The sequence below is a fragment of the Bidens hawaiensis genome, unplaced genomic scaffold, assembly GCF_021521415.1.
Source record: "Bidens hawaiensis isolate Kalapana, Puna unplaced genomic scaffold, B.hawaiensis_p1.1 tig00009970_1, whole genome shotgun sequence".
Taxonomy (NCBI): Eukaryota; Viridiplantae; Streptophyta; class Magnoliopsida; order Asterales; family Asteraceae; genus Bidens; species Bidens hawaiensis.
In genome coordinates, this window is record NW_027491757.1 from 503,027 (window position 1) to 512,689 (window position 9,663).

At 35.6% G+C, this 9,663-nt stretch overlaps 1 protein-coding gene across 1 annotated transcript; it reads left to right on the forward strand.

Annotated features, from left to right (window-relative positions):
- The first annotated feature begins 213 nt into the window (after positions 1 to 213).
- LOC143533992 (plasmodesmata-located protein 6-like) lies at positions 214 to 5,971 on the forward strand. The gene is made up of 4 exons (XM_077028608.1): positions 214 to 592; positions 3,238 to 3,631; positions 3,749 to 3,862; positions 5,659 to 5,971. The coding sequence occupies exons 1-4, from the start codon at positions 266 to 268 to the stop codon at positions 5,667 to 5,669; spliced, it is 846 nt and encodes a 281-aa protein (XP_076884723.1). The 5' UTR covers positions 214 to 265; the 3' UTR covers positions 5,670 to 5,971.
- Positions 5,972 to 9,663: the final 3,692 nt, after the last annotated feature.

A 9,663-nucleotide genomic window follows, 5' to 3' on the forward strand; every position in this document is an offset into this window, starting at 1 on the left:
TGTTACGTTACGTTCTTTCGAGTTTTTAAAACTCAAAGTGATTTTAAAAAAAAAATCAACTCTAGCAATTATAATTTTTAGTAAGTTTCTGAAATCAATAAAAGAATACAACCTTTAATATATAAAATAAATGAGGAAATGTGTGTGTTTTAAGCAATTGTAGACTTGTAGTTCCAGCATCAACATATATATCTTTCAATTCATATGTCACAAACTCACAACTCACTCCTCTCACTTTGAAGGTTAGAACTTACATGCTCTAAAAATGTTCCAACTACCTCTACTCTTTATTTCATTCTCTTTATGTTCTTTCATCTTCTTCATCCAATTTGTATCATCCACAAGTCCCCTAATCTACTGCGGGTGCTCGCAAGTTCGATACACACCCGGTACACCCTATGACTTAAGTGTTAACTCATTGTTCTCTTCTTTAGTTAACTCAGCATCTGTCTCCAACTTCAACAAGTTCACTATCTCCCCTTCGGGGTCTTCGCAAGGCAACAACGCTGTTTACGGCCTTTTCCAATGCGAAGGCGACCTTAGCAACTCGGATTGTAAAGATTGTGTGGCTAACTCGGTGAGTCAACTCAAAACAATATGTAACATCCCGAAATTTCCAAAATGATATTAATTATATTACTTAATAATAGAGGAAAAGTTGACTCGGGAAATAAATAATAGAGTAGGAGTTGGTATGAGTCGGGCTAGTGTTAGATTAATTGAGATGGGTTAAATGAGAATGGGCCTTAGGTCCATGCGCTTTAAGGGATATAAATATCCCCTAAACCACCATAAAACCCTAAACCTCATCTCTTTCCATTCTAATCTCTACACATTCAAAACACGCACACCATAAACGAGCAGGATCCGAGAGAGAGTAAACGTTAGTTGGTGCTAGATCGTCGTGACGAACCAAAGCAACAAGACCAGCTCGTGTTCGTAAGTTCGACTCGTTCAAGGTACGTTTATGGTTAGAAATCGTTCGTATAGGTTCGGTTTGATTTGAGAAATGGTAGATCTGAGTTTGTATGGTAAAAACGAATCCAACAAAGCTAAACTTACTGAAAATGGTTATGATTTGATGGGTTAATCAATTGATAAAAAGGACCCGTAACCTATATGCCTAAATCGCACCCTCTAAACATCGATGTTAGGTCGATTTGATAGTTGGGGTTTGTAGGCGCTGGTCAGACGATTCCATGGGTACCTAAATCGAGTTATTTGGTTAAGGAACGAAGGATTTAAGAGCGAACAGAACCTGCAGACGACAACTTCGCCTGCAAGCTAAGTTCGCCTGATGAACTTCGCCTGCAAGCTAAGTTCGCCTGATGAACTTCGCCTGCAAGCTAAGTTCGCCTGATGAACTTCGCCTAAAGCTAAGTTCGCCTAAGGTTTAACTTCGCCTAAAGCTAAGTTCGCCTATGGTTTAACTTCGCCTAAAGCTAAGTTCGCCTAAGGTTTAACTTCGCCTAAAGCTAAGTTCGCCTATGGTTTAACTTCGCCTAAAGCTAAGTTCGCTTAAGGTTTAACTTCGCCTAAAGTTAAGTTCGCTTAGAAAATAAATTAAAAACCTAATGGAAAATGTGTTAAGACAGTTAATGTAAATAAAATTTTTCCAAGCTGACCTGGCAGCTCGACCCCAGCCAGGGGCTCTGCCCCTTGGACCCTGCTAGGGGCTGCCGCCCCTAGACCCCGCTGCCAGGGGCGCTGCCCCCGGACCCCCGTTCGTTGTGGGTAGTAGTTAAGACTGGAAAGATGATATGAGTAGTGATAGTTGTTTGATACGTGTACTTGTTATACAGTCAGCCGTGCACAGCTGAAGAAAGGGATTACGATTAACGGTGAACGTAACCGTGTTCAGCTGAGTTTCTAGCCCCATTCCTTGTTATGTTTTCGGGGCTGTGTGCATACTCGATGTGTTGTTAATACATTTATCCTAAGTGATAAGTGTATGTCATATGTGATATGTGTGATAGATATGAATGATTGTTTGTCGGTACGCGAACGATCTTCGGATATTGCGCGTACTGTCAGGTTAAAAATAAAGGTACGAATATCATATATCGAAGATGTATGAATATTTCAAATGAATACTTGTCGGGGCGTGAACGATCTTCGGATATTGCACGTAACGTCAAGGGGTATGGTTGTTAAATGAATGAGGTAAGGAATGCCTAGAGTGTTCTTATGTTATAATGTAAGTATGTGTATATAGGTACACGAATGGCATGTGAGTTCTACGTTCGACATAGTAAGTTAGGATGGCAAATCCCTCTAGCTTCTGTCGGACATAGACTCGGCTGGTGATGGCGTAGTTAAGGACTGCGAGCCTTATACGTGAAGTAGATGATATATGTAAACGTAGATAAGGACTGCGAACCTTATACGTAATGTAGATAGGCGTCAGCATAGGAAAGGACTGTGAACCTTATACGTGCTGTATTTGTAGCATAGGGGAGGACTGCGAACCTCGTACGTGCTATGAATTAGGTTGCAACATAGGGAAGGACTGCGAACCTTGTACGTGTTGAGGATGTATTTCAGCATAGGAAAGGACTGTGAACCTTATACGCGCTGATTTTGTAGCATAGGGGAGGACTGCGAACCTCGTACGTGCTATGAATTAGGTTGCAACATAGGGAAGGACTGTGAACCTTGTACGTGTTGTGGATGTACTATGGTATAGGGAAGGACCGCGATCCTTGTACGTACCATAAATGGTGAACATAGGTAAGGACTGCGAACCTTGTACGTGTTCACGACCTTGAGTACAGGTATAGACGGTGAACTATGAACGTACTCTCGGTAGACTGAGGTTAGTGATTGTAGATATGTATGTATATATGGTAGCAAGTATGTATGTAGAACAGAAGGGTAATTAGTGAAGTATGGATATGTATCTACAGATATGTATGTATGTGTATGTATTGTATGGCGTTCGATTAACTAGAACTCACTCAGCGTAGCTGACTTTTAGTATGCACGCAGGTGAGCTGATTATAGAGTTAGTATGAGGATGACACACGGCATGGATTGAACGGCTGGCATCTGAATAAAGAAGTAAAGATATTTAAATATAAAGTTTTGTGTTATGGTATCAAAGAAAAGATTTAATGTTTTGTAACAAATGATTGATGTTTTATATTCCGCGAAAAGTTTTAATAAACTCTGATTTGAAGAACTGTGTTTATGAGTAAATCCGACGCTAAAGTAGGGTCACCGGGTTCGGGGCCTTACACAATATGTCCTCAAGCGACCGGTGGGGTCATTCAAGTACAAGGATGTTTTGTGAAGTACAATAATACATCATTTTTCGGGGTTGAGGATGTTACAGTGGCGTCGAAAAGGTGTGGCCCTACGATTGGTTACAATTCGGATGCTTTGAGCCGTAGAGATGCTGCGTTGGCATCTCTAACGGCTACAAATGGACAATATTTTCATGCAAGTGGGTCCGGGAGTGTGCAAGGTGTGGCACAATGTGTACAAGATTTAAGCGTAAGTGAGTGTCAGGATTGTCTGACTGAGGCCAGTGGACGGTTGAGGTCAGAGTGTGAGATGTCGACTTGGGGTGACATGTTCCTAGGAAAATGTTACATCAGATATATTGATCGTGATCAACACTCTAGAAGCGGTAACTGGTTCCTTTCCCACTAACCGTTGTTACTTTACCACTAGCCGTGGTCCCGTGGCTAGTGGTCTGTTTGAATTTCATTAAAAAATTTATACCATTAAAATTGCATGCATGCAGATCCAGGTGATGAGGATGTTGATAAAACACTAGCACTCACCATTGGAGTCATAACTGGAGTTATTCTGCTTATTATTTTCATATCTTCCTTAAGCAAGAGTTTTAGCAAAAAAGGTTTCTATTTGTTTAGACAAATTCTAATTTTTTTATAAAAAACATAGAGAAATATAAATTGTAAGGCATGGTTAATATATAATTATAATTATATTCTCATGTATATTATATAAATGTAAAAAAAAGGTACAAATATTCATTTTATAATATTTTATAATGAATAGCACTTGGTTTAAATAGTCAACAAGTAACTACTTTGAACTGTATGCAACCAAACCGTATAAAAGTTATAATAAATGATAATTAATAAGACACCATATTTGTCAAATTTTAACTACTTCCTATTTGTTATGTAGTTCTTTCTAGGTTTTTCTATATTTTCTATGCATATGCTTACGTATTTCATTAAAGCAAATTGCCAATTATGAAGTTATTGTTTTGCAATTATATTAATTGTGACGTGTTTGCTTTGCTCAACTGGATATTAAAATGCATAAAAGTTCTGTAACTGAGAATTATATAATAAAAGTATATTATTGATAATTTTCAAACATATATTAAAACTAGATGGATGCCCGCACAATACAGCGGGAGACTCATAACTTGATAATTTAAATGTAACAAGTTTATGGGCATTTTTTGTTCGGTTTGAAACTGTGAAACCATTCAAACCAGCCATTTGTTTTATTCACGGTTGATTCTTTTATTTAACTTTTAATCATCCAACTTCAATTTTTAGGGGGTGTTCAGTTTTCGACAACAAAAAAATATTATTATGGTTTGGCTCACAGTTTAATTTAAAAAACTACCAAAACCAGACCGCAAACACCCCTATGGAAAATGTTATTTTTTTTACTGTAAAACTATAGCAATATCATACTCAAACTAAATATAATAAAATGCTCATTTTTATGGTCCAATGGTTTTTCAAAAATATTCACATATGAAAAAGTTATGAACGTTTAAAAATCGTTGGTGGAAGTTGGGTTTTAAATGAAAATAAAAAGAATATATAGGTAAAAGTTTCGGTACCGTTTGTAACTATTTTTTTAAATTTACAAAAGCTAATTAAAGTTAAGGGACAAAATGTAACTATCTCATAATAAAAGACCTTATTACCCTTGTTCAATATGCTTTATGGGTTATACCTTATGCATTAAATCTTGCATTTTACTTAAAAACAATGTGTCTTAATTTATCAATGTCTTCTCCATTATTATATATAGTATATAGATATATTATTGATCAATTTTCAAACAAATAATTAATGAGAATAAGGAGTATCACTTATTATATATGGTTCTTACTTTCTGTTTATTTTGACCATTAAAAACATATCTATCATAAACAATGTTTATGACATACTATAAATTATTTTTATGTAATGTATAATTTAATATGTTAAAATTAATGGGGATTTTGCAATTTTGATTTTTAAAAATCATAATTGCAAGTATCTTTTAATGTCAATTTTATTAAAGTTTACTAATCTATACGAAATTTAACAAGCGACAAAGAAATGGCAGTACGTCAATAATATGTTGATGATTTGTCGATGAAGTAACGCGTCTTAGGTTATCTTTCGGTATTAACCATCGTTGTTTTGTCGGATATTCATTTGTTAATATTCATTCGGTAATCATTCGGCAATATCCACCGTTGAGTAGCTGGTGAAGTCTTTATTTACACCTAATGTCTCCACGAACACTGGCCGATGGTTACCAACAAATTTTACCTTCAGCGAAGAATAACTAACGGATATATTTCTAGGTTAAAGACCCCTATATGGCTATATTTGTAAAATACCTTAACACTATTTCTAATCTACCTTTTTGTATGTGTGTGACTTTTTGTAGGTGGTAAATAATTAGGTGGCTTCATGTAAGTGCATACATCTTCAATCAAGATTGTATTAAACCCTAATCTCATGGCACATATTCTCCATCCTTTTTGTGAAAGATTCGTGGTGTTAAAAAATGAAGCAAGTGGAAGCTCCTAGCTACTTACGGAAGAGGGATTCCCCAACTTTTGTACTTTAATTTATCACATCATTTTCTAACTATTTTGTGTGGATCAAAATGCAATTTCATCTTTTTTGTGAATATTAGTTGCTACATATATGTCATGTGTTGTAGCATTCTCAACCTTTTATTTGATTCTCTTTTATCTTCATCTTCACTTTCAATATGCATGTGTTGGATGGGATGCTTAGGGATTGTTTGGTAGCCTCTCAGCGGCTACCTCTTAATGGTTTATAATCTCTTAATGGTTAAGACGTGACCTTAAGTCTGAATGGTTAAAAGATGATCATTAAGATGTAGCCTCTTAACCATTTAGCCTCTTAACCATTCAGACTTAATGTTACTTCTTAACCCAAGAGGTTATGAGCCATTAAAAGGTAGCTTCTTAATGACTGTTAAGAGGCTACCAAGCAGCCACTTAGTCTAATTCGTAGTTAAACATCTTGTTTAAATAAGTGTGGGTTCCCCGAAGTAGGTACTATAAGGGAGTTAGTTCTCCATCTTAGTTTAGGGTATTACGCGAAGAATGTTATTTGTCCGGAGTAGTGTACGTACGTACTACGGGTGAAGTGTTATACTACAAGAGAATTTACTACTACATGTAAAGTCTTTAGGCGGTTAGGATATATAAGGGCTGACGTTTTTTACACATAGTTTTTAGTTCGTTCAACTGATTTCATTTATGTATCGTTTTCTTTCTCGTTTATTTCATTCCTTTCGTATTCAATAAAAGTGTGTTAGCCCTAATTCAATTTGGGATTTCATTTTGTAATTGATCTAGTAAATAATATGTGTTGAGTTCTTGTTCTTCGATAGTAATCGATATAATTTTCGCTAATTCGTTAACAACATGTCACGCAATATAAATTAGCATAACTAACTAAATTAAAATTGACGCATAAGTTCGATCAAGCATTAAAGTTCTCTGATGTGGAACGACGATAAGACTAATTTGTGAAAAAGGTTACTAAACATGACAACTAGCTAAACTATAGCAAGAACAAGACATTAAAGAAATGAAATGACACCTTTGGAGATTGGACTAATCAGGCTCTAACTTTGGGCCCATATAGACCTCAATTAAATGACCCACCATTGATTTGGATTATTAGTATGATAAATAAGTAATGGGAAATTGGATTTTAATAACCTCAACTTTATGTTATTGGCTGATAATAATTCTAATTTATTTATTTCTACCGGTGGTCTCAAATTAAAAAAAAATTACTTTCAATTGTCCCCCGTAAAAAAAATAAATAAATAAAAAAACTAACGGCGCTAAGTTTTTTTCGAAATTCAAACTAACTTTTTTAGGGCTTTTTTCAGAAAAAGGATACGAGTCGATTGAAACCATTTCTTTATTTTCCGATCGCCTGAGAAAAGAAAGATCTTGTTGTTTCTTCAACAATTTCTGAACTCTAGTAGACCTCTCAGTAGGATTCTAACCCAGATGAAGTTCTGACCATCTGTCAGAGAAAAAAGAACGAACGGATCTTGTAGGATTCCCAATAAATTCTTTGATTTCTTCCGGAAGCATATGATTAATCATCTGCTTCTCACGTTCCGTGAATAGCCGGGACATTGAGGAATATCCATAAAGGCATTTCGGGAATCGGTTTGATTCTATCTCTGTTCCTTCCGTTTGAAGAAAGGAAGGATCCCAAAGAAGCGATCTTTCTTTTAGTTGTTGAATCTCTCTTTGATTGAGCAATGTGTGATATTCCGAATCCTCATTACTAATGGAATCAAAATGATCTCTGAATTGATCAGAAGATCCTTTCAATTGGCTAGAATCCCTTACTTGAACGAAACTAGATCTTGTGTCGAAACAATATTCCAAACAGCTTAATTTTTGTTAATTTGAAGTTCAAACACCCGATTTGAAGCACTAATCAAGCCATTTGAAGCATCATTTTGAGCTAAGTTTCATGTTAATTGACTCGTATCCTCCTTCTGATAAAAAAAATCAGTTTGAAATTTGGAAAAAAAACTTAACGCCATTAGTTTTTTTTAACGGATGACCAATCAGAGCCAACTTTTTAAAATTCGGGACCACTAGTGGGAATAAACTAAGTTGTGATTATTATCGGCCAATAACAGAAAGTTGGGTAAGTAAATAGGTTCTGTTTAAACTCATTTAAAATAATACGGTAAAAGTCTTGTTCAAAATCAGCTCTTAAAAAAACTAGCCAAGTCGAGCCAAGCTGGATCATTTATACTTCAAGTTGATAAGGTGAGGTTGGGTGATGGCTCGCTCAAGTAACCATTTAAGAAACCTAACTTTTATAGGCATAGAAAATCCGTCTATTTTGTTGAACCCATATATCCAACTACAAAACATAAAAATTTATCAAAGTTCTCCTCGTTAAAAGTTTTCGAGTGCCAAGACAGTCCGTTTAACTCTCGGTAAGCAGCTCAACTAAACCAAGTCCGATCACAAATCTTCTTACTATATGCTTCATATGTGTAATGTGTGTTTACAAAAGAGCATATGCATAATTAGATGTGTACAAAAAAACCGGCTTCACCCAAACCGATCCAAACCGTAGGTTTCAGGACCGGTTCCTCTTAAGATCTACCAAACCGGTTTGAGGAAAACCGATTAAACTGGTTTGTTTAAAACTGGTTTATAAACCGGACCAAACCGACATGATCAGGCCGGCCTATCTTGCTTCTAAACGGTTTATAAACCAAACCGGTTTGAGTCAAACTGGTTTTGACCAGCCGTTGACCAAACCGGTTCGGTTTATAAACCAGTTCAGTTTGGGTTTAAAACCGGTTTTGTACACATCTATGCATAGGGCCGTCCAAATCGATCAACGCTCGAGCCCGCTCGCCGCTCGCTCGGAAATCGCTCTCTCGTTTTTTCGCTCGATTGTAAACAAGCCGCTCTGCTCCGTTCGGTTTGTAAACTAGCCAAGCAACGAGCAAAGGTTTGCTCGGTTCGGTTCGGTTCGGCTCGAATATTTTTAATTTATTTTATATATATTTATATATGAACAAATATATAAATATATAGACAAAACACATAAAATATAAGTATAAAATTTTTTAAACCCTTTAAAATTTTTCCTATTCCGTCAATTTTATAGTTTTATTAGTTCGATTCAAGTTTTCAAAATACTAAAAGTTTGTTTACATGCTCATTATATATCACTTCAAACCTCTTTCTCCTAAAAACTTACAGCCTACTATACGTTTATCTAAAAACTACTAATTTGTGTACAAAATATATTATTTACAGCTTTCAAACTTATTTCTTATTGAAAATTTTAAAGTGAAAAAGAAATAAAAAATGCTCAAAATCGCTCGATGTTCGATCGAAAAATGCTTGGTTCGATTTTGTCCCGTTTTGTTTTTTGCTCGATTCGAATTTCAGCCGTTCGGTTTGATTCGGTTGTAAACGAGCAAGCCTTCGCTTGGTTCGGCTCGGCTCGGCTCGGCTGTGAGCAGCCCTACTATGCATAATCTTCATATTTTTGTAAAATGGCCCAATTGGCTGATAAGGCTTTAGGCCCACGATTGCCAACTTTAGTCTTTACAAAAGGCCCATGGTCACCAAAAAAAATTAATTGAAGTAAATTGTATTTGTATCACACTATAAACCGTAATTTAAGATATGTGATTAATTGTAAAACATGTATCAATTGGGTTGATAGTTCACTAGCAAATACAAAGGTTGAAAACATTATGATTTAAGACGGTTTGGGTTCAAGTCTCACAAACAATAATTAATAAAAAAATTAATATAGAAATTTGCCATTAGAAAAAAATGTAAAACATATTTACCTAGCCACGTGTTATTGCATGATTATATAAATCTACACATGGTCTCGATGG

Coding starts and splice junctions, on each gene's coding strand:
- LOC143533992 (XM_077028608.1), top strand. CDS start 266: ATGTTCCAACTACCTCTACTCTTTATTTCATTCTCTTTATGTTCTTTC. Junction 593..3,237: donor ACTCGGTGAGTCAACTCAAA/ACAATATGTAAC, acceptor TCGGGGCCTTAC/ACAATATGTCCTCAAGCGAC. Junction 3,632..3,748: donor TGATCAACACTCTAGAAGCG/GTAACTGGTTCC, acceptor GCATGCATGCAG/ATCCAGGTGATGAGGATGTT.